This window comes from Lissotriton helveticus, chromosome 4_1 (assembly GCF_964261635.1).
Source record: "Lissotriton helveticus chromosome 4_1, aLisHel1.1, whole genome shotgun sequence".
Taxonomy (NCBI): domain Eukaryota; kingdom Metazoa; phylum Chordata; class Amphibia; order Caudata; family Salamandridae; genus Lissotriton; species Lissotriton helveticus.
The window spans coordinates 69,582,306-69,607,242 of record NC_136063.1 but is presented as its reverse complement, the minus strand read 5'-3'; the positions used below and the strand labels follow the sequence as shown (position 1 = coordinate 69,607,242).

General features: G+C 49.6%; 2 protein-coding genes across 3 annotated transcripts in view; both read left to right on the top strand.

The window, feature by feature from the left end:
• CPSF1 (cleavage and polyadenylation specific factor 1) overlaps positions 1 to 24,937 on the top strand; it is a 235,407-nt gene that overhangs the window by 140,801 nt on the left and 69,669 nt on the right. For both annotated transcript variants that reach the window (XM_078686442.1, XM_078686443.1), the window contains exons 25-26: positions 369 to 515; positions 8,161 to 8,313. In XM_078686442.1, the coding sequence (XP_078542568.1) occupies positions 369 to 515; positions 8,161 to 8,313 (300 nt within the window). The remainder of the gene's footprint in view (positions 1 to 368; positions 516 to 8,160; positions 8,314 to 24,937) is intronic.
• LOC144826958 (uncharacterized) lies at positions 9,522 to 23,067 on the top strand. Its single transcript, XM_078685419.1, has 2 exons — positions 9,522 to 11,587; positions 22,278 to 23,067. The coding sequence occupies exons 1-2, from the start codon at positions 9,760 to 9,762 to the stop codon at positions 22,325 to 22,327; spliced, it is 1,878 nt and encodes a 625-aa protein (XP_078541545.1). The 5' UTR covers positions 9,522 to 9,759; the 3' UTR covers positions 22,328 to 23,067.

The following is a 24,937-nucleotide window of genomic DNA, read 5'->3' as shown; positions in this document are numbered from 1 at the left end:
GCACCAAAATTGAGCTTTTCCCTGCAACTCCAACCGTGAGGGACATTTTGTCATCCAAGAAGATTCACAGTATTCCAGCAGCAGCCTTCTACTCTAACTTTCCAGTTCAAGAGAAAGTTTAAGTGTTATTCTTCTCCCTTTGACAAACCTTAAGAGTCTTTAGTATCTGTTACAATTGGGACTGCTCCTCCTCTCCGGCCCTGGGAGATTTGATCTTTATGGTTACCTAATAGAGTAGGTTATAACTAATTTCCCCTATTGCCAGTTGCATATTTCTAATGCTACATATCTTTTACGTGGAGGCACTCCTATGTATGTTCCTCCCAAGATGCCCTGTGCCTATTATTCACAATCCTTTCTGCTTCTAGGTTCCTCACAACATTAATTTCCGGGAAAAGAAGACCAAGCAATCGAAGAAGAAGGCTGAGAGTGCCATGACGACAGAGGAGACGGCTCCAGCAAGAGGAAGGGTGGCGCGCTTCCGATACTTCGAGGATATTCATGGGTATTCAGGGGTGAGTGTTCTGGGTATTGGTAAAAAAGCATGCCAAATATGAGCCCATTATAGGTCAGAGTGGGTTTCTGACCTATACTGGTAATCTGTTAGCAAAGAGTTTTGTTGCATGTTTAACACACTGGTAAAGAAGTTGTGTTTTCTTGGGTATACTGAAAGGGTGAGTAATGTTGCTTGTTACAGATGGGACTGGATTAAATATTAGTGTGTGTTAAATGTGAGAGAGAGGAGACACTTCAATTACATTTTGTGTAATAGTACATCTCAAAACGTGAGTTTTTGCTGATTTTATTTATTTATTGGGTGTTAAGGGTGGTTGTTGCACAACATCCCCTAACTAAAGTTTAACCTGGCCGCAGAAGCTGAACCTCTCCACCACCATACACCCTATTTGTTGCCCCATGAGAGCAGCATCTCTTATAGTTAGTTATGCCCCTCACCTTTTAACTATAGCCCAAGACTAACTGTTCTTACATTGTTTACCCTTTCTTCCAGTAGGCAGATGTTTGCGTCTTCTGAACTCTTAATATACTTTTTTATTTTATTTTAATCTTACAGAGTTTTATATAGCGCAAACTTGACCCGAAGGTATCGGGTATCAGAGCGCTTTACATAGCACCAGTTGTGTTACATGAGGACACATTAATCTCTAGGTCTCGCCTAGTGACGCAGCGCATGCGCTGCTCGCCTTGGCGAGATCTATTGTTGTCGATGTTCTTTTGGAAAGGGGGACACGAGATGTGCACGCTCCAGGACAGGCGATGTGCACGTGTACGGCTCGCGGTGTTTGAGCATCTCTGCAAGTCCGCTTTTATTGATGATTTCATTTGTTTTGCCGTACGCATTAATGTAGATTCCCCTTGATGTTGTAGTTTTAATTCAATTTGTTTTGCTGTACGTATGAATGTCCTTTCTAGCTGCATATTTCCCAGCAGACCCCTGCCTGCCTGCTCCCTCTTTCTCTGCTTGTAGCGTGTTTCGAAGCAGACCCCTGCCTCCGTCCCAGCTTGCTTTCTGTTTTGCAGCAGACCCCTGCCTCCCTGCTGTCTCCGTCCCTGCTTGCTGTGAGAAAGTGGCTCTATATATACTGGCCAGAATAAGGTACAGTGTGCATAGAGTCTACAAACCCCAGAGGTATAACAGAGGTTAAAGCCAGATGTGACCTTACTCTCTAAAGTGGTAGCTCGGTCGAGCAGTAAGGCAGTACCAGAGGACAGTGTAAAGCATTTGTTGTGCACACTCAGTCAGCAAAAGGTTTCACACACTCAAAGACTGAACTCCAGGCCAATTGTTTTTATATGAATAATGCATTTATAAAGCACACGGTTACCAGAGGCCTCCCAGCGCTGAAGACAATGCCCAGAACTGCATGACTGGAGGGGCTCAGGAAAACAGGAGGGTTTTAAGATGCTTGCGAAAGAGAAGATGATTAACTTCAAGACGGATAACACCACGGAGCTGATTCCAAGATATTGTTGTTTCATTTCTAGAACCAACAGGTATCAAAATATACTGTTCTCAATATGAGAGGTCTCAGATGAGTACTTTGCAGAAAGGCAATAAACTTTGTAAACACAATAGGTACATGGGTTGCAGTAGGCAACACAATTCTACACACAATTTAGCATTGAGCTCAATGAATTTTCTTATATAAACACAGTTTGATTACTTTGTAGATTACTTTGGTAGTTTCAGGACTGGCTCCTAGATTCAGTCCTGGGGTCTAAGCTGAAAACAGTTTAATAAAATAGTTTTAGTTATTGCAGTGATTTTTTAGGAATATAAAGCTATTTTAAAAGTTCACACTTAGAAACTTTTCAACAGAAATCTGGCAATGTTATCTAATGGGAGAAAATTCTGGTTGCAGGTAAGGTGCGATCTCGTTACTTTGGTAATCCAGTACTGGGCTCCTGGGTCCAGCACTGGGGTCTGAACTTAAAACAGGTAAGTAATTTCGTTTCAGTATTTCGTATGATTTTTAAAGAATATTTCAAGTTTTCAAAAGTAGACACTTGGAAGAAATTTCATAGAAAAGCAGACAATGGATTTCTATGTAGAAAATTCAGGTCACTAGGAAACCCGATAAGGATTACTTTTGCGGTTAAGTACTGGGCTACAAGGTACAGACCTAGCTTCTCTCCTGATCACAGGTGAGTACTTCAGAATTCGGAGTTCGGTTGATTTTATATGAATATTTTAAGTTTCCAAAACTTCACACTTCGAAGATTTTTCGAGTCAAACCAGTCAATGTTATCCAATGGCAGGTAAGTGAGTTACCGGTTTCCAGGTGAGTACTCGTCTGGTGAAGTTATGGTTCTGGGCATAGACTCAGGGGTCCCCCAAGGTCAGGTAGGTGCAGTTGGTTCACCCTCAGCGGCGCAGGGGCGGCCTGGTGCACAGGTAGTTAGGCCCAATGTTATCCAATGAGGGACAGGGGGCCTCCGGTTGGTGGCTGCTGGCTAGCAGCCCACGTGGCTGTGGGAGCTGGGCTCCTGGTCACTTGCTCAGGGCAAAGGGGGAAGTAGGATAGGGCAAAGGTGGCACAGCCAGCGGTACTCGGGCGGCTGGGTGCAGGGTGCTTTTGAGCCGTCGGGCGCTCAATGTTATCCAATGGGAAAAGGTAAAAAGGGAACAAAGGCTGCAGGCTCGGGGACGGAGACTCTCCAGGGGCGACCAGCACTTCGAGAGGTAAGTTGGGATCATGGAGCACAGGTAGGTACCCCAGAGGAAGGCACAGGGGGCTGTAGGGCGCCGGGTGCAGGGGTATCTTTGGATGTCGGAAAAGCTTACCCTCAGCTGGTCCCGGTTGGGGTAGCCCCTGGTTCTAAGTCTGCAGGCGTCGTCTGGTTCGTCGAGGAGGGTCTTTGGGCACTGTACTTCGGGTACCAGTCGCCGGGGGGACGTCCTTGTGGTCTTGGATCACTCGGGCGCGGGCCGGGCGCGGCAGGTGCAGAGTGGACTGGTCCTGAGCTTCGTGGCTGGCACCAGGGGGGTTGTTGCAGCAGAGCCTCTGTTGATGGGTGTCCCAGACTGTAAGAGGGTCAAGGCAGGCAGTTCCTCTGGGTGTTCCAAGGTTGCTGTCCGCAGGAGTCGCCGGGATTTAGGCAGGAGCAGGTTCCAGGATCGACAGGCCGGTAGGGCTGGGGCCAAGTCAGTTGTTGTCGTCCTGTTGTTAGCAGCTGCACGGCGGGTCGTCTTCCTCTTGGGAGCCCCTAAATACTTATTTTAGAGGCGTTACAGGTAGGGCAAGGGCAGGAACCAATAGGTCCCTGTCCTAGGGTGGGTACACCCCCTAGCCTGCTCCTCTCCTGTGAGAGGGGGGCAGGAGCCTAGCTGTGATTGGGCAGGGCTCCCCATCTTCAAGATGGCCGGAGCCCGGGGTCGTGCTTTACCTTGTCTCCCCCACCTGAGGGGTGGAGTTGGCACAGGCTGGCACCCCCCCTTCCTTACATAGTTTTTCCCACCAGTCTTCCTGCCAGAGTGGGGGTCAGGACTGGTGGGGGCCAGTTGCTGGGTACAGTAAATGGTCTGGAGAAGCTCTCAGAGGCGGAATACCTTTGAAGCTTCTCCCTGCCCATCCTTGGGGAGGAGACCTAGCACCTCGCCCAGGATGTGCATTGTTGCAGGCTCAGGAGTGCGGGGGGCTCTCCACCCAGGGGTCCAGCAACATGTCTGCTGTGTGGCAGCCTCTGCAGCCACTCAGCCTAGACGTGGATTCTAGGTTAGGTTTCAGGGGGCATCTCTAAGATGCCCTCTGTGGTGCATTTCTCATTAAATCCCACACTGGCATCAGTGTGGATTTCATGTGCTGAGAAGTTTGATACCAAACTTGTCAGTCTTCAGTGTAGCCATTATGGTGCTGTGGAGTTCGTAATGTCGACCTTCCAGAACCATATACTCTAATGGCATCACTGCACTTAAATGTAAATGTGTTTGTATTTATATAGCGCACTTCTACCCAGAGGTCTCGTAGCGCTGTATTCATACCGCTGTGGAACCCTTCCTGGCTTTCCTGTGAGATGTCCACTCCTGGGCACCCCTAAGGTGAAGCCAGGCATCCAAGCGCTGTTGGGGCCGTTGTGGAGATTAAGCAAGCTATTGCCCAGAGTCACAGAGTGGGACCCATGATTAGACTAGGCACCGAGGCGAGAATTATCAGGTCCAGGGAGATTGAGTCCAATAGCCGCCGAGGCGGGAATTGAACCCTGGTCCCGGGCCAGACCTCTGCATCAGGATCTGCCGCTCTCACCATTGAGCCACGCTTCTCCACTTACAGTGCCCAGGAATGGCCCTGGGTACTGTAGGGGCACAGGGCTCGTGCTCCTGTGCCCTCACCACTGGCATAGGGCACCCAGCTAGAGGGGTGACTGAGGTATGCCAGGGCAGTGGCTGTGTGGGCATGGCACACAGGGATGTGTGCCATGTCGACTTTTTGTTTAGTTCTGTACTTAGGCACTCAGCCTGCAAAGGCAGTGCATGGGTGCAGGGTACAGGCCCCCTAAGGGTGGCACAATAAGAGCTGCAGCCCTTAGGGGTCTTCTCTGGTCACCATGCCCTGGGTACCAAGGGTACCATTTACTCGGGGCTGACTGGTGGCCAGAGATGCCAATTGGGTTTCAGTTTCAACACAGTTTTAGGGAAGGGACACAGGTCCTGGGTACCTGGTTGGCAGAAGTCCAGGGCACACTCAGTCAAGCGCATCAGCAGTCAGAAAAAGTGGGTGCATACCAAGGCAAGAAAAATGGCACTTTCTCACACTTGCTGCATGTTTCCCAGCAGCCCCTCCCTGCCGCTCTCCGTCCCTGCTTGATGCTTTCTTCCTAGCAGACCCCTGCCTGCTGTCTTTGTCCTGCTTGCTGCATGTTTCCCAGCAGACCCCTTCCTGCTGTCCCCATCCCTGCCTGCTGCAGTACGTTTTAAAGTCCCCATGCCCAGAAGGAGCCGTGTAGAGTGGAGTGAAGACGTGCTCAGAGCTGGACTCACCCGACCGTGACCTTCAAGCACGCCACCTTCTGGGGAAAGCTGCAGGGAAGAGGCAGGGCCGCGTGTCCTGGTCACTTAAAGGTTTCCCTCCAGTGTCAGCAGCAGAAGTCTATCTTAGGAGGCGAGCTGGTGTGCCCCAGCGCCCGGAGAAGGCTCTCGTCTTGGATTCAGGGCAGTGTGCACGCTTCATTGTCAGTCTTCCTCCCCCTCAGAGGGACAGCTTCAGCTGTAAATGCTCCGGGTGAAGCATCTATTGTGGTGGACCCCAGCCGCAGGGCTGCTGGTGGGTCTAGCTTGGAGACAGCAGCCAACTTGTCTTTTAGAACATGCAATAAAAATGCATTCAGATATATTTGGAAAGAGGGGCCAGGCACCATCAAAAGACATCTAGCTCATTCAGGAGGTGTTCAATATTGAAATGTTTATATTGCGCGTTAGTCACAATTGACCACTTTGCTCTGAACATCAGGAATAGAGCACAAGTGGGCAAAATACATTCTTGTGATGTTATTTTAAAATGTATTGACAATACAGCAGTTGACCTTAAATCAATATCAATTAGCTAAAATGGTACCTACAACAAAATCATTTTCAATTCAAACACCAACATTTGAATTCCGGAAGGTTCACGGTTTATAATTCATTTCTATCGCTTTGGAGCGCAAGTGTCCATGCCCTTGTGTGTTGTGTTTTATTTTTCAATCACATACAACTACTTATACATTAACACATACGGTCTTCTAAACTCCCCACCCCCTTCAATACAACTTGTGATCCTATCTTTGCCAGCGTTAGTCGTGCTTTCAAGAGACCCTGATGGTGCTCATGTACATGTCCTTTCCAGCTGCAATTCATCCATTGCACGGAGCATTAAAAAATACCGCTCTGTGAAGGGTGAATCACCCGACAAAGCCAATAGGTCCTCTCTATGTGAGAACTGTTGGCTTTGTCAAAGTTTCTTAGCCATGTTGCAACGTGGCTAAAAGTAAAGAAAACAAGCATTTGCAAAGCAATAGGTCTCGCATTTGCTAGAGTTTGAGCTATTGGCATTATAAATGACAATTCCTTTTATTAATGTGTTTTGCAAACCTGCAAGCGGTGCGTAAGCACACACTTTGAACTTCTAGTCATTGCTTATGAGAAGCAAGGCTGGCAATAACCGAGCCTCTTTTACTGCCAGCCTTGCTTCTCGTAAGCAAGGACTGGAAGTACAAAGTGCGTGTTTACACACAGCTTGCATGTTTTAAAAAAATATATAAAAGGCATTGCCATTTACAATGACAATAGCTCAGACTCTTGTAAATGCAAGACCGATTGCATTGCAAATGCTTGTTTTGTTAGGAACGGGGAGATAAAGTGATTTGCCCACAATCACAGGATGTACAGCGTGGTTGCCAAAACTCGAACCCAGCTCCCCAGATTCAAGGTCGACCACCCTAGCCGTTAGGCCAACTCCTCTTTACTGTCTTCTATTTTTAATATCCATTTAATATCCCCAAATCCTGCACATTTGTTTCCAAACCAAGCAGTAGTTTCAACACAAACATGATGGTTTGAGAGGACAGTTTAGATGAGAAGTGGGTGGACTGCCATGTTGGATATTGATGGAAGGAAGTGCCATCATTTCCACATTCTGAAGAAAGCAACTGCACTGCAAAGGTTTACATGCTGAGAAAGCGTGATACGTTAAGGTCAAAGACCTACATCCCTGCCCCTGTGGTGAGGCCAGTCTTTACTTGTGTATTGGTGACACCATTGATTTGATGTCACAGGGAGTGATTCTACCTTTGTTCTGTACATTCACAACTTGTAATAAACTGATCTCAGACTAATCCAGTGTCTTGTAATCAAGATAAACTCAGCATTAAATTTCCCACTTAAAGAAACAAGACATATCCCTCTTTAGGCATAGACACATAACGTAAGACTTTTAAATGATGTTTCCCCATCAGGGACAATGGCTTTTGAAAATTCATATGCCCTCAGTAGCCCTGTCTAAACGCCTAACTAGATTCCTTGAATTACAAGGCCCATGGCGCTGATCCCATCCATGGGCCATCCTAACGCAACTTCTCACTTGCACTTACGTGCATTTCCGGAGTTCATGATGTTTCCCTGTTATAAGGCTACGGTCAGTGATGGAGTACAGACGAGACACGTGTGGTTCACATGTACGTTAGGTCATCTTACACGTTTTGAGCTTGACTACGAATGTACAGTATGATGTACGGTGTAGCATTAGAGCTGATCAATCTCCCAAGTGTTTGACTATGTTGTTGTTTGTATCCATTGATGCTGTATTGCTTACTGAGATTCTTTCGTAGTGTGAGAAACTTGGAACGTTCCACTTCATTGTGGAGTTGACCCGGACTACACTGTTACCTAGATTTTAAAGATTTTGCTAAAGGCCTTCCTTTAATTCTTTGCTTTAAAAAACAGTGTATCAGCAATGCTTTTTTAATATATCTGCAGTTCACCTACATTGGACCTTTCATAAACTGATGTGCTCGAATCATTCCCCTTTATCAAATTTAGAACCAGTTAAACATATCTGTATGGCTGAAAGCCTGAGAGTGGAGGAACAGCAAGCAATTAACAGACAGGTGAGGTATGTGGAAAGGTTGGATTTGCTGTGACACTAACATGCTTCCTGTGCTTTTTAGGTGTTTATCTGTGGGCCCTCTCCTCACTGGCTCCTGGTTACGAGCCGAGGTGCTTTGCGGCTGCATCCCATGACACTGGATGGCTCTATAGAGTCCTTTGCTCCTTTTCACAACGTCAACTGCCCCAAAGGATTCCTGTATTTCAACCGACAGGTAATGGACTGATGTGCTATGGCATAAATATGTACTTGGGGACGCAGCTTATAGCAGGCAGTGCACACCAGTAAAAGATGGCATTTGTTGCTGGATTTTATTAAAAATAGAATGCTATCTGCCATTTCTGTTGCTTCAACATTAGGTAATAATTATTGAAACAGAGCATACTCCAAACTGAATAATCTTCTAATGTTCGAATAATGGGTATTGTGAAAAAAAGTCAGCGGTGCTCAATGCATCTACATTAGAAGAGAGTGAGAGGCTTGGTTGGGCTGACAGGATTCATGTGGTCTGCAGGTCTCTGGGGGAGTGCTAAGAGCATGCTGCTCTCTGATATTATCGAGATCATAGATGATTGTAACCAGCGTGGCTGTGATACACATGCTCTGCATACTACTGCTATCTTGTGTTGTACCTGGATGTTTGCAACATGTTTTTCTTCAAAGAAGTTCGAGTCAGAAGACCAGTTGGGGCTCCTCCCTTGATCCAGACTGCGCCAGCACAGCGGCTTTGACTCCGATGTGTTTTTCACTGCACAGCGGGCGAGTAGTATAAGTTTAGTGCATTGTGAAAATAGTGTGTGCTGTGCATAAGAAAGTGAGAACAGTAAAGAGATGGAAAACATCTGTAAACATCTGTAGATTTCAGCAGTAGGGGCAGGCACATATGAATCTACACCCTCTATACGATGCAAACATATGGTCAAAGGGTATGTAATATTTTGTTTGTAGCATGTGTGACTGTGGATACACATTCTCTGCATGGATTATAAAGCAGTCAGCCTTGAAAGTGTTGGCTAGCTAGCAGATGATGCAGAGTTTTTAAAACATTTCCTTAATACCGCTTGACAACTAGCACCTATTGACACACCAGTACATCTGCACAGTAGTGCTTAGTGGTTGTGAGTGTGTCAATTACTAAGTAGCATTATTACAGATGTCTGTGAGAGGGATATTACCTATAAAGTCTAGTGTGGCTCCTTAGCGTGTGAATCTACAGCACAGCACAATACAAACAGGTGGTTACCGGGTAAATAACATTATCCAGCATTTGGGTGTCTTTCATAGATTCACATGCCTGAATCATTCCCCGTCGTCGAGACGGGAGCCTCCGGTATATAAAAAAGTAATGTCCTAGAGACATACATAGAAAGAATAGGCCCAAAGGTCTCACCTTAGTAGCCTATCCACGTCCTTTTGTAGGAAGGACCAAACAGAGCAGGCCCCAAGGGTCCCACCTTGGTGGCCTATCTGGGTCCTTTTGTAAAAAAGGACCAAATAAAGTGAAACAGCCAATCAGCAACTACCTCCTTCTAGAACCTTCCTGCCAGGAGCCCAAGTCTCTCAGATTTTCTACCGCACGTTGTGCTAGGGAGTCTCCACCTGAGCTCTCCTCAGGAAACTTATTTTCTTCATAAAAACGACTTATTAATCTTTTCAGAGCATGTCTGAAGGCCAGAAGAAAGGTCTGTTCAGGGCCTGTTCTTCCTGCAGCAAGAAGAGACTTCACATCGACGATAAACATGACAGATGTTTATATTGTCTTTACCCTCACCACCAGGCCAAGGAATGCAAAATCTGCCGGACCTTCTCTAACAAGACCCTCAAGGACCGGGAAGGTCGACTTCTGTTGTGGCTCAACAGGCTCAAGACCAAGACTGCTGACTTGGCATCAGAAGGTGAGAGTGGGTCCGGAGCGTCCCAATTTTCCTTGAAGAGGCCAAGGGTTTCTTCCCCTAGCCCCACAGACACCCCTCCTATGAAGACTTCTAAAAAGTCCTCAGAGGGCAAGCCATCTGTGTCTGTCAAGGACCTGCCTGTCTCCAGGAAGGTGCCACTGGTCCTGGCGACGACGACGGCATCTACGGTGCTTTCGGCACAGAAAACTGTCTCGACGTCGACGACGACAGTGTCGACGACGACGGCATCGTCGGCCTCCTCCTCGACCACGAGGATGACGCCTTCGTCGAGTAGACCTACGTCGTCGACCATCCCGGTCACTCCATCGACGACGACGCCGACAACATCGTCAACGACGAGAGCATCGTCGAAGTCATCGACGACGACGACCCCGTCGACGAAATCAGCACCGTCGACGAAACAAATCTCGTCGACGAAGATCATCCCGTCGACGATGGGAAAACCGTCGACGAGTGCACCGTCGACGTTGGGGACCTTGCCGTCGACGAAGCTGCTGTCGATGAAGGCACCGTCGTCACAACCACCGTCGACGACGACGAAATTCTCGTCGACGAAAATACCTACCAAGGCACCGTCGACTCCAGCATTGCCATCTACAGGACCATGGAAGGAGTCTGCACTCCTATCCCATGCTATGGATGCCTTTCCACCGCAAGTGAGCCATGTCATGGTAAAAATTACTAAAAGGCCAATTACGCCGAGTCAGACGTCACCAGGCAGGATACAACAACTACCACCTGCCTGTATACTACAAGGTCAGGAGTCGGACGAGGACTCCTTTACGCAAGCTACTAGCCCGTCGGATCTAGTGCTGAAATGTCAAACCACAGATGAGGAGCCGGAAGAGGAGGAAGACCTTCCTGAACAACAGGTCCACCCTCCGCCTCAGTCTCAGGTTACTCCTATGGTGTGCCTTCCGGCTTCTATAGTCTCGGACCTGCAATACCTCATTAAGGATTATAAGGAAAGGTTCCCGGAGAAGCATTCTGCGCCAACACTTCCAGCACAGGCGCCAACACCTTCTTCTCGCCATAGACCCACTCCTCTGGTCATTCCACAGACACAGGTGCCAATTCAAAATGTTTCCTCATCTGAGGAAAAAGAAAGGGAACAAGAGGAAGGGGAAGTGGATGAAGACCAATCGGACCCGGACGCAGATCAGGACTATGTGGCACATTCTCCAGCCTCTCCAGCTCCACAGACTTCTGAGTCTCCACCTGCAGACATCGGTGGCTTTCACAACATCATGGAGCGGGCTGCCAAGAGATTCCACATGTCCATGGAATCTCAGGAGACTGAATGTTTCCTTTATGACTTTAAGGAGCCCACAAAGAAAACTTCAAGGTCGATACCAATTATTGAATACATCTGGAAGCAGGGCAAGCAAATCATGCAATCACCTGCTTCTGTACAGGTGGTGGTGCCCAGGCTTGATAAGAAATATAAGGCCACATCAACGGCACCGGTATGCCTGACTGGTCACCCCAAACCAGATTCCGTGGTGACTCAGGCGGCGCAGAAGAACTCAAGGAATCCGGCCTCACCTTTATCGACGCCACCGGATAAAGAGGGTAAGTGTAGGAGAGTAGGGTCTGCAATCCTATGATCACCCAGATTTTTGCTTTTTTTGCTGCACTGGTTTACGACTTTCCCTGGCTGTGGGCCTGCTAATCAGACCCACAGCCTAGCTGTTCTCTCTATCCAAATTGTACTCAGGTACTGAATTGGCACTGGGCCCTCTCCAAGTCCCTGTACCCAGGGCTGAGGTGCACCCAGAAGTCTCCCAGGGGCTGAAGCATGTATTATGCCACCCCTGGATTGACTAACTAAAACTGACACAACTGGCTGCACGACAGCTGGGGCAAGGTGGTGTACTCACCCTTTGCTTTAGATATAGTATGCCTATATCTAACCCTAAAATGGACACACAGATCTCCTATCAGTCACTCCTATGGCAGGCCTTAACAATCCTGAAGGCAGAGTGCGTGGAATCGTGTGAGATGGTGCTCTGGCATGAGCTGAGCCTGTCTGCGGCTTTCGGGATCTATCCCTTAGCCGTTTCCATGATATCGCATACCATATACTCTTAAGTGCATTATAATCCTCGCGGTTATGTGCCAACTCTGGTATCGCTTTATCAAAACATGTCGAGTAAGGTGTCATACGAATTGGAATACTAACCCCTCGCCAGTTCTGGCGACGGGGTTAGCATTCCACCCTTCTAGAGGGACACGACATGCCTGTAACCTATAACCCGGTTAAAAGTCAGACAGAGCCTTAGCATCCACAAAATGGATGCTGCCACCGAGACACAAGTCTGCCCTCCTGCTGCTGGGAGTCCTCCCAGAGCAGGAGATAAGGACAAAGGGTTTCCTGCCAGGGGCGGTGCCAGCACCGTCCCAGACAGGGTTTTGTGTATTGTAGGTAGGCAGGGCTTTAGAGGAAGGTGACTGCACGTGGCACCCCGGTGCTCACTGTGCATAGGCTGGCTGGAACCAGTTCCAGGGTCACTCCAGACCCTGTGCTGGGGAAAAGCCCGCCAAGGAAGTGGGTGTAACCACCCCCCTCCTGGTCCCACCCATAGGGCAGGACCTAGTCGCGTGCCAGCCCCTTTTTCCCAGATAAAGGTAGAGACTGGCCCCCTTCCAAATCAGATCATCTTTGGAATCAAGATACCACTTTCCACGAAAGGACTTCACGATTTCTTCCTCAAGATTCTCCCTTGTGGCTAAGGAGTAGTCACCCTGCATCCGCAGGCACCATCTAAGAACACTGCGGTCTGCTGCACGTCCTTCCTCCGGAATCCGACTGCCCAGCTCGACGAGACCCGGCTTCCCTGGCACCTCTGACCTCTACCCACCTCTACAGCCCAGCTGAGAACCGTGGGTGCGACGAGACCTCGAGGGACCGGCCATCGCCAAGACTGCACGACTTCTGCACAGCAAGCCCACCGAGTAATTTCCTGGTGAGTGCTTTGGGGTCCGAGAAGCCCCCACCCTGAGCAGCTCCAGCACCGAAGAGCAGCCCCCCAGCATCTCCACGATCTGCGTGGGGCCCTTCTGCTTTTTACTGCTCACCGCGTTGTTTGGCTACTAGCCCGCTGGCTTGTGGCCTTCCTGACGACGCCCGACGACATTTCTGCAGCTGGTCTGGTTGCTCCAGACTGGCCCTTGCTCCCTTCCAGAAGAGGAGCACCCCGGACCCTCCTGGTCCACTCAAGACGCCATTTTGAGTCCACCGCGTGGGCTTGAATTAGCCAAGGCTTGTTGCCCAATCCTGGGTAACTTCGACGCCAACGACTTCATCCTTCGTGGGACAGCTCGCACCTCCATCCTGGTCGCCGACAACGCCTCCTGGTCCGAGAGACTGCAGAGCCCAGCAGCGCCCACTCACCTGACTGCGGTGACTTCGCCCGGTGCCATCCTGGTGCCCACTTAATCACTGGCTAGTGATTCAAGAACTTGGTCCCCTCTGCTTTCAGGTTTCTTCTTCCTTGATCCAGGCTTGGATCCATCGAACTTTCCTTCACTGGTCGCCTGCCAGCAACTTCTTCCTTCCAGGCTCCCGGTCCGGCAACGAGATCCCCGACGTCTTTTCAGACCTATGCAGCTGCAGCCCCTGGGCTAGGTAACTTCGGCACTCCGGTGTCCCAGCATAGCCTCACTATCCAAGGGTCAGGATCCACTGTCATTTTCTTCCTACCAGGTCGGGTTCGCCCGTGAACACTAACTTTGTGAATTCTAGCTTCCATAGACTTTGTCCCGCATCCCGCGTGAGAGTGCACACTCTGCACCCGAGTCCCCTAGGCCTCCTAGTAGTAATCTAACGATTCCCTAGCCCAGTCCTAGCGATTCCAAAGCCTATTAGAACTGTTACTTACCTGCTAGTAATTCGCATTCCACTTTTAGCGTATATGGTTTTTCGTGCCCCTCGGGCATTTGTGTAACGTGCTAACTTAAAAGTATTTTCGTAAGAGTTTTGTTGTGTGCTTAGCACCCTGTCCTCATAAAGAGTACAGGGTTGTTGTGATTCTAATAAATACATTGTTTATTTTCATAACACTTGTGTGGTGTCCTTTCACTGGGTGTTCAAGGGGTAATGTGATGGTAAAACAGCTGGCTTAACACGCCCTCTAGAGTCTTAGCCTTAGACTGCTCGTATCCATGCTACTAGGATAGCTGGTCTATAAGGTTGACTTACAACCAATCATCAATAAGGGTTGTTTGGACTGATATATAGTGATCACTAGAATAGTGAACACTGCACATCAGGCCAACTTCTCACATTGGTGGCAGCGGTGGGATTTGAGCTTGCTGTTGTTTTACCACACATGCCCTAAGAATATCTTGTGAAAGATCACATAAGTACTAAAGGTACATATAACTTAGCTTAGAATACTCTGAGTTCTACTGAACCAGCTGTTGTAGCTCCTAGGGCCTAGCACACCCTAAACTACAACTCTAGCAAGGGATCAGTAGGCAAACATATAGTGTAGGTAAGTGCACCACTTACACCTCACTAGAAAAGCATGTCGACTCAGGGGGACTCTACTGAGACTCCCCTGGTCAGTGTTGACCCTCCACAGGTCACTTCAAGATATGCAGCTCTCAATTTTCAGGAGATGAGGCAACTCTGTGTCTCCAGGAAACTGAAGCAGGGGTCTAACCCCACCCTTCCCTTTCTGATAGGTCTCTTAGAGACATATGATGCCAGAAAGCTCTCTCAGTTACATGAGAGCATGCCCGCCTTAGAGGGAACCTCTGGGGATCCAGACCTCCCCAACACTGATTCAGCAGTTGAGGAGGAGGATGAGGAGGTACTCTCTGGGGATGAGGTAGACAAGGGTCTTGAGGTAGTCAGAAGGCTAACTAGGACCAACTTAGACTTACTTGGGCTAGGATCTGGGGGCCCCCCAGTACTAACCCGAAGTGGGCCTAACCTTGGAGTTAGGAGAGATAGATCTCTTTCTAGGGACTCCAATAGATCTCTGCACTCTAATGCCTCTTCTCAGGGGAGAAGGAATCCTCCACAGAGGAGATTTACTTCCCCTCAGAGAAGGGAGCATGAGGCTAGGATGAGACAAGCTGAACTGAGGATTGAAAGGGAAGAAATTGCCCTGGCCAAAGAGAAGCTTGCCCTGGCAAGAGAGCAGCAGATGAGTGGGCTAGCTCCCACTGGTGGCAGCAATCTCCCAAGAGATAGAGAGAAGGGTTTAGATACTAAACACCTGACTAAAATAGTGCCCCCCTTTAAGCAAGGGGATGACATCCAGAAATGGATGGCTGCTCTGGAGAGGGCCTGCACTGTGCAGAACATTCCCCAGAGTCAGTGGGCAGCTATACTGTGGCTCTCCTTTGATGGTAAAGGTAGAGATAAGCTCCTCACTACAAGGGTGGAGGATGCTAACAATTACCAGGTCCTGAAGAATACACTGGTTGATGGGTTTGGTTTAACCACTGAGCAGTACAGGTTGCTGTTCAGAGACACCCAGAAAACTCAGTCTCAGGACTGGTCTGATTTTGTGGATTGTGCCACTAAGGCTTTGGAGGGCTGGTTGCTGGGTAGCAAGGTTACAGATTACACAGGATTGTATAATCTAATGATGAGAGAACAAATTTTAAACAATTGTCAGAACCAGTTGCTGCACCAGCACCTTGTTGATTCGGATCTGACCTCTCCCCAAGAATTGGGAAAGAAGGCAGACAAATGGGTCAGGACAAGGATCAAGCAGAACCAGAACCAGAACCAGGGTGGTCAGAAGAAAGCAGACCAGAAGGGTAATGTTAAGAATGAGCAAAATGACCAGAAGTCTTCACCAGGTCCCCAACAAACCAAAGAGGGTGGGGGTCAGGCTTCCCAGAAGAAGAAGACTCAAGAAGGCCAGTCAAAAAGGTGGTGCCAGTACTGCAAAAGTAAATCTCACTGGTTTAGTGAGTGCACCAAAAGAGGAGGACAAACTCCTGCCACTACAGCTCCTAAAGCAACTGCACCCCCTAGTACAGTCAGTAGTGGTAGTGTCACTCCCAAGGCATTAGTTGGGTTAACCTTGGGTACTGAGGGGTCTGACAACTTAGTTGGCACACTCACTCAGGCTGTCCTTGTCTGTACAGGGGATATGGATATGTCCCCTGAAATAAGTCCCAATACTTTGGGCAAATACAGGCAGACACCTTTGATTAATGGCAAAATGGCTCAGGCCTATAGGGACACTTGTGCCAGTGTCACCATGGTGACACCTAACTTTGTGGACCCTGGACAGATCATGCCAGGTACTGATTTCCTGGTGACCAATGCCAGCAATGTCACTACTAGTCATAGTGTGGCAATTGTAGCTTTCTCCTGGGGTGGAGTGAAGGGACAAAAGAAAGTTGTAGTCAGTTCAGACCTCCCAGTTGATTGTTTGTTGGGCAATGATTTGGAGTCATCACAATGGTCAGAAGTGGAGCAGAGGACTCACATGGAGATGTTAGGCTTGCCAGCACATGTGCTTGCTGTGACTAGGTCACAGGCCAGAAAATGCCCCACTGAACAGGTGCTGGATCCTGAAACTATGGACCAGGCACCTTCCAAGAAGAAGAGCAGTAAGGGTAAGGCTTTGCCTTCCCCCTTGCCCCAGGTTGAGGATCAAGTCTCTGAGGAGGCTGATCTAGAAGAGCTGAGGGAAACTGAGCCTAAAGAGCTTGAACTTGATCAAGTTGGGTTTCTGGGCTCAGGGGGACCCTCCAGGGCAGACCTGGGGAAGGAACAGTTGAGCTGCCCTTCCCTTGAACCCCTCAGACAGCAGGCTGCTGCTGAGGCTGCAGGGAATGCCACAGGTGCCCACAGGGTATACTGGGAAGATGGACTCCTGTACTCTGAGTCAAGAGACCCCAAGCCTGGTGCAACCAGGAGGCTGGTCATCCCCTTGTCTCTGAGAGGTTTCCTTCTCACCTTGGCCCATGAGATTCCCCTTGCAGGTCATTTAGGTCAGACAAAGACTTGGGACAGGCTTGTCTCACACTTTCACTGGCCACATATGAATGAGAATACCAAGGAGTTTTGTCGCTCATGTGTCACTTGCCAAGCCAGTGGTAAGTCAGGTGGCACAACAAAGGCCCCCCTCATACCACTACCTGTGGTGGGGGTTCCCTTTGAAAGAGTGGGGATTGACATTGTTGGTCCAATGGAACCCCAGACAGCATCAGGACACAAGTTTATACTGGTGGTGGTGGACCATGCCACCAGGTATCCTGAGGCTATTCCCCTTAGGACCACTACAGCCCCTGTAGTGGCAAGAGCCCTAGTTGGAGTGTTCTCCAGAGTGGGTTTCCCTAAGGAGGTTGTTTCTGACAGAGGTACAAACTTCATGTCAGGATATCTGACTGCCATGTGGAAAGAGTGTGGTGTGAACTACAAGTTCACCACACCCTATCATCCACAATGCAATGGGCTTGTTGAGAGATTCAACAGGACCCTGAAAGGGATGATTCATGGACTACCTGAACCTCTTAGGAGAAGATGGGATGTTCTGATCCCCTGCCTCTTGTTTGCTTACAGAGAGGTCCCACAGAAGGGGGTTGGCTACAGCCCTTTTGAGCTTCTGTATGGGCATCCTGTAAGGGGACCCCTGTGTTTGGTGAAGGAAGGATGGGAGAGACCTCTCAAAAAGCCTGCAACCAACATAGTGGACTATGTACTTGGTCTCCGCTCCAGGATGGCTGAGTACATGGAAAAGGCATCTAAAAACCTTGAGGCCAGCCAGGAACTTCAAAAAGCTTGGCATGACCAAAAGGCTGTACTGACTGTGTACCAGCCAGGACAGAAGGTGTGGGTGCTGGAGCCAGTGGCCCCAGCAGCTCTGAAAGACAAATGGTCTGGGCCCCACACCATCATTGAGCAAAAGGGAGAGGTTACCTACTTGGTGGACCTTGGAACTCCCAGGAGCCCTCTGAGTGCTCCATGTTAACAGGCTCAAAGCATATGTTGACAGGAAGGACATGAGCTTGCTCATGGCCACAGATGAGGGACAGGAGGAAGAGAGTGACCCTCTCCCAGACCTGCTCACTCAGAATCCTGATGATGGGTCAGTTGATGGTGTTGTCTTTTGTGGCAGCCTCACTGAACATCAGCAACAGGATTGCAGGCAAGTTCTGCAATCCTTTCGACATATGTTCTCTCTGACACCCAGCCAAACTGATTGGTGTACCCATGATGTTGACACTGGAGACAGTCTGCCTGTCAAGAGTAAAATCTACAGACAGCCTGATCATGTTAGAGACTGCATAAAAACTGAAGTGCAGAAAATGTTGGAACTGGGAGTCATTGAGCCCTCAGATAGCCCTTGGGCTAGCCCAGTAGTTCTAGTGCCAAAGCCTCACACCCAGGGTGGTAAGAGAGAGATGAGGTTTTGCGTAGACTACAGAGGCCTCAATGCAGTCACTAAGACTGATGCCCACCCAATACCAAGAGCAGATGAGCTTATAGATAGATTGGCTTCTGCCAACTTCTTAAGCACATTTGATTTGACAGCTGGGTATTGGCAAATCAGGTTAGCTGAGGAAGCCAAACCTAAGACAGCATTTTCTACCCCTGGAGGGCATTATCAATTTGTGGTAATGCCCTTTGGACTGAAAAATGCACCTGCCACCTTCCAAAGGTTGGTGAATCAAGTCCTCACTGGGCTGGATGACTTCTGTGCAGCTTATCTTGACGATATTGCTGTCTTTAGCTCCACCTGGGAGGATCACCTGGTCCACCTGAGGAAAGTGTTAGAGGCCCTGCAAAAGGCAGGCCTCACTATCAAGGCCACCAAGTGCCAGATAGGGCAGTCACAGGTTGTATACCTGGGCCACCTTGTAGGTGGAGGCCAGGTTCAGCCACTGGAGAGTAAGATACAGGCCATCAAGGACTGGACTCCTCCAATCACCCAGACTCAGGTTCGAGCTTTCTTGGGCCTGACTGGGTACTATAGGAAGTTTGTCAGAAATTATGGGTCCATAGTGACCCCCCTTAATGACCTGACAAGCAAAAAGATGCCAAAGAAAGTTCAGTGGACAGCAAGCTGTCAGAAAGCATTCAATGACCTAAAGCAGGCCATGTGCACAGCACCTATCCTCAAGAGTCCAGATTACTCCAAGCCATTCATTGTCCAAACAGATGCTTCTGAGTTGGGTGTGGGAGCTGTTCTGTCTCAACTGAATTCTGATGGTAATGATCAGCCTATTGCTTTCATTAGTAGGAGGTTGACACCCAGAGAGAAAAATTGGTCAGCTATTGAGAGGGAGGCCTTTGCTGTGGTCTGGGCCCTGAAGAAGCTGAGGGCCTACTTGTTTGGCACTCACTTCACCATTCAGACAGACCATAAGCCCCTCTTGTGGCTAAATCAGATGAAGGGTGAAAACCCCAAACTGCTTAGGTGGTCCATTTCCCTACAGGGGATGGATTTTACAGTGGAGCATAGACCTGGGACTGATCACAGCAATGCTGATGGGCTCTCCAGGTATTTCCACTTAGAGCAAGAAGACTCACCTGGTCAAGGTTAGCTTATTGTCCCAAAGTTTGGGGGGGGGTCATGTAGGAGAGTAGGGTCTGCAATCCTATGATCACCCAGATTTTTGCTTTTTTTGCTGCACTGGTTTACGACTTTCCCTGGCTGTGGGCCTGCTAATCAGACCCACAGCCTAGCTGTTCTCTCTATCCAAATTGTACTCAGGTACTGAATTGGCACTGGGCCCTCTCCAAGTCCCTGTACCCAGGGCTGAGGTGCACCCAGAAGTCTCCCAGGGGCTGAAGCATGTATTATGCCACCCCTGGATTGACTAACTAAAACTGACACAACTGGCTGCACGACAGCTGGGGCAAGGTGGTGTACTCACCCTTTGCTTTAGATATAGTATGCCTATATCTAACCCTAAAATGGACACACAGATCTCCTATCAGTCACTCCTATGGCAGGCCTTAACAATCCTGAAGGCAGAGTGCGTGGAATCGTGTGAGATGGTGCTCTGGCATGAGCTGAGCCTGTCTGCGGCTTTCGGGATCTATCCCTTAGCCGTTTCCATGATATCGCATACCATATACTCTTAAGTGCATTATAATCCTCGCGGTTATGTGCCAACTCTGGTATCGCTTTATCAAAACATGTCGAGTAAGGTGTCATACGAATTGAAATACTAACCCCTCGCCAGTTCTGGCGACGGGGTTAGCATTCCACCCTTCTAGAGGGACACGACATGCCTGTAACCTATAACCCGGTTAAAAGTCAGACAGAGCCTTAGCATCCACAAAATGGATGCTGCCACCGAGACACAAGTCTGCCCTCCTGCTGCTGGGAGTCCTCCCAGAGCAGGAGATAAGGACAAAGGGTTTCCTGCCAGGGGCGGTGCCAGCACCGTCCCAGACAGGGTTTTGTGTATTGTAGGTAGGCAGGGCTTTAGAGGAAGGTGACTGCACGTGGCACCCCGGTGCTCACTGTGCATAGGCTGGCTGGAACCAGTTCCAGGGTCACTCCAGACCCTGTGCTGGGGAAAAGCCCGCCAAGGAAGTGGGTGTAACCACCCCCCTCCTGGTCCCACCCATAGGGCAGGACCTAGTCGCGTGCCAGCCCCTTTTTCCCAGATAAAGGTAGAGACTGGCCCCCTTCCAAATCAGATCATCTTTGGAATCAAGATACCACTTTCCACGAAAGGACTTCACGATTTCTTCCTCAAGATTCTCCCTTGTGGCTAAGGAGTAGTCACCCTGCATCCGCAGGCACCATCTAAGAACACTGCGGTCTGCTGCACGTCCTTCCTCCGGAATCCGACTGCCCAGCTCGACGAGACCCGGCTTCCCTGGCACCTCTGACCTCTACCCACCTCTACAGCCCAGCTGAGAACCGTGGGTGCGACGAGACCTCGAGGGACCGGCCATCGCCAAGACTGCACGACTTCTGCACAGCAAGCCCACCGAGTAATTTCCTGGTGAGTGCTTTGGGGTCCGAGAAGCCCCCACCCTGAGCAGCTCCAGCACCGAAGAGCAGCCCCCCAGCATCTCCACGATCTGCGTGGGGCCCTTCTGCTTTTTACTGCTCACCGCGTTGTTTGGCTACTAGCCCGCTGGCTTGTGGCCTTCCTGACGACGCCCGACGACATTTCTGCAGCTGGTCTGGTTGCTCCAGACTGGCCCTTGCTCCCTTCCAGAAGAGGAGCACCCCGGACCCTCCTGGTCCACTCAAGACGCCATTTTGAGTCCACCGCGTGGGCTTGAATTAGCCAAGGCTTGTTGCCCAATCCTGGGTAACTTCGACGCCAACGACTTCATCCTTCGTGGGACAGCTCGCACCTCCATCCTGGTCGCCGACAACGCCTCCTGGTCCGAGAGACTGCAGAGCCCAGCAGCGCCCACTCACCTGACTGCGGTGACTTCGCCCGGTGCCATCCTGGTGCCCACTTAATCACTGGCTAGTGATTCAAGAACTTGGTCCCCTCTGCTTTCAGGTTTCTTCTTCCTTGATCCAGGCTTGGATCCATCGAACTTTCCTTCACTGGTCGCCTGCCAGCAACTTCTTCCTTCCAGGCTCCCGGTCCGGCAACGAGATCCCCGACGTCTTTTCAGACCTATGCAGCTGCAGCCCCTGGGCTAGGTAACTTCGGCACTCCGGTGTCCCAGCATAGCCTCACTATCCAAGGGTCAGGATCCACTGTCATTTTCTTCCTACCAGGTCGGGTTCGCCCGTGAACACTAACTTTGTGAATTCTAGCTTCCATAGACTTTGTCCCGCATCCCGCGTGAGAGTGCACACTCTGCACCCGAGTCCCCTAGGCCTCCTAGTAGTAATCTAACGATTCCCTAGCCCAGTCCTAGCGATTCCAAAGCCTATTAGAACTGTTACTTACCTGCTAGTAATTCGCATTCCACTTTTAAAGTATATGGTTTTTCGTGCCCCTCGGGCATTTGTGTATACCGTGCTAACTTAAGTATTTTCGTAAGAGTTTTGTTGTGTGCTTAGCACCCTGTCCTCATAAAGAGTACAGGGTTGTTGTGATTCTAATAAATACACTGTTTATTTTCATAACACTTGTGTGGTGTCCTTTCACTGGGTGTTCAAGGGGTAATGTGATGGTAAAACAGCTGGCTTAACACGCCCTCTAGAGTCTTAGCCTTAGACTGCTCGTATCCATGCTACTAGGATAGCTGGTCTATAAGGTTGACTTACAACCAATCATCAATAAGGGTTGTTTGGACTGATATATAGTGATCACTAGAATAGTGAACACTGCACATCAGGCCAACTTCTCACAGTAAGAAACTGGATGCCGTGGGCAAACGGTTTACGACCACATCAGCTATGACTGCTAAAGTGGCTAATTCTATAGCTCTACTTGGCCGTTATAATCGCCAACTCTGGGCGGACATTGCGCCCTATCTTTCAAATCTGCCGGAAGATGTCAAAGAAGAGGCACATTCACTTCTTTTGGAGGGACAAACCTCTGCCTCAGAAATTATCGACTGTGCCATTGATGCCGCCATGACTGGCTTTCGGCAACTGGCGGGAGCTGCAGTCCTGAGGCGACAGGGCTGGCTCAAGGCCACCACTTTCCGCCAGGAGGTGCAAACCAGGATCTTGGATATGCCTTACGATGGCCAGCATCTGTTTGGTGAACAAATTGATACGGCCCTTACCACCATTAAAAAGGACACAGATACCGCCAAGGCTCTGGGTACTCTACAATTTCGGTCCCAGTCCTTTCGTGGCCAAAGGGGAAGAGGACAACCTACATACAAAGGTTCCTTTCAGAATCGGTCTTCGTACTCGTATTCACAGTCCAAGCCGCAATTTCAACAGCGACAACCCCAACAGGGAAGGCAGTCTTCCTATGGCAGATCCAATTACAAAGGAAAGGGACAAAAACGGCCTGCTGGCAACAGACAATGACTTGTCTCCGCTGCTAGCCCCTCCACCACTACATTCTTTAAGACTTGGAGGGAAACTAACATACTTCCATCGAAATTGGCAATCCATAACGACAGATCGTTGGGTACTCCAACTCATTCGTTTTGGACATTCCCTAGAATTCACCTCTACCCCCCCAACAACACCTCCATGCCAACGTTCGCACAGGCACCTGCGATTACTTCTTCAGGAAATAACTTCTATGTTGCAGAAGGGAGCAATAGAGAAAGTTCCACGGGCCCACATGAATCAAGGTTTCTACTCTCACTTCTTCCTAATCCACCAAAAAGGAAAGAAGTGGAGACCGATCCTGGATCTCAGGGCACTCAACGTGTTCCTAAAGAAACAATCGTTCCGTATGGTGACTTTGCAAGAAATCCTGGGTCTTCTGGAGGAAGGGGACTACATGACGTCTTTAGACCTTCAGGACGCCTACTACCATATACCTATTCTCAAAGGACACAGAAAGTTCCTCAGGTTTGCGGTGGCAGGACACCACTACCAATTTCGTGTCCTTCCATTCGGTCTCAAATCGGCCCGAGGATATTTACGAAATGCCTGTCTCCAGTGGCAGCGTTCCTTCGTCAGCAAGGCCACCAGGTGTTTCCATACCTAGACGACTGGTTGGTGAAGGCACTGACGGAGGCCGGCGCAGCCTCATCCTCCAGCGCCTGTCTGGATATTTTCCACCGCCTGGGACTGACCCTCAACGCCGCAAAGTCGGTTCTGGAACCCACCAGAGTCATCACGTTCCTTGGAGCAACTCTGGATACGGAGCGGGTCAGAGCTTTCCCCTCTCAGGAGAGAAAGAACAAACTCATCTCCTTAGCCAAGGCAGTGGCTTCGAGGAAGACTCTCCCGGTCCGCACGTTCAAGTCCCTCCATGGGATGATGTCTTCATGCATACTGCTCATTCCGCACTGCCGTCTGAAAATGCGTCCTCTTCAGGAAGCACTGACAAGACAATGGACGCAAGCCACAGGTTCTTTCAAGGACCGCATACGAGTCACTCGACCCATTATCAACCATTTGCAATGGTGGATGTCACTCCACCATCTGTCGAAGGGTCTGCCATTCCTACTCCCAGCGGAGCCGCATGTAATAACTACGGATGCGTCACTGGAAGGCTGGGGGGCAGTCCTCCAGGAACTACAGATCAATGGGAAATGGACGACACAAGAAACAAAACTGCATATCAATCTGTTGGAATTACGAGCAGTTTTCCTAGCTCTCCAATCGTTTCTCCCACGCATTCGTCAATCCCCGGTGCTCGTCAGGACGGACAACACCACGACAATGCATTACCTGAACAAACAAGGGGGGACATGTTCGATCTCATTATCACGAGAATCGCAAAGAATTTGGAATTGGCTTCTAGAACACGGAATAGGATTAAAAGCGGAGTATGTCCCGGGCAAGGACAACGTTTTGGCGGACGCACTGAGCAGAGAGAGGTCTCCTTCCCACGAATGGGAATTGGACATGGAGGTGCTGAACCATATCTTCGAGGAGTGCGGCACTCCAACCATAGACCTCTTTGCCACCAGAGAGAACGCCAAATGCCCAAGCTTCGCAAGCAGGCATCACCACTCAGGAACCCTCGGGAATGCATTTTCCATCGCATGGCGCAACGTCTTTGCGTACGCCTTTCCGCCATTCCCACTAATACCCAGGGTCCTCAGAAAGATGAAATCGGAACCCTGCACTCTGATCCTCATTGCTCCAGCCTGGCCGAGGCAGCACTGGTTCACGGAACTTCATCGCCTATCTGCCCGGCCTCCTCTTCGCCTGAAGCAGTTTCCGGCCCTGATCACGATGTCTCAAGGGCAGGTTCTCCACCCGAACCTGAGCTCTCTGAAATTGTCAGCCTGGCTCCTGAATACCGCGAGTTCAGCCACCTGAGCATCCCGCAGGATTGCAGAGATGTCCTTGCAAAAGCTAGAGCTGTCAGCACTAACAAAACCTACTCACTAAAATGGAAGCGATTCTGTTCCTGGTGTGTGGATCA

What these genes read in the sequence shown, in the direction of transcription:
- LOC144826958 (XM_078685419.1), top strand. Translation starts at nt 9,760, where the DNA reads ATGTCTGAAGGCCAGAAGAAAGGTCTGTTCAGGGCCTGTTCTTCCTGC. An exon ending in GACGCCACCGGATAAAGAGG is followed by an intron (nt 11,588 to 22,277) that starts GTAAGTGTAGGA and finishes AACTTCTCACAG; the next exon opens with TAAGAAACTGGATGCCGTGG.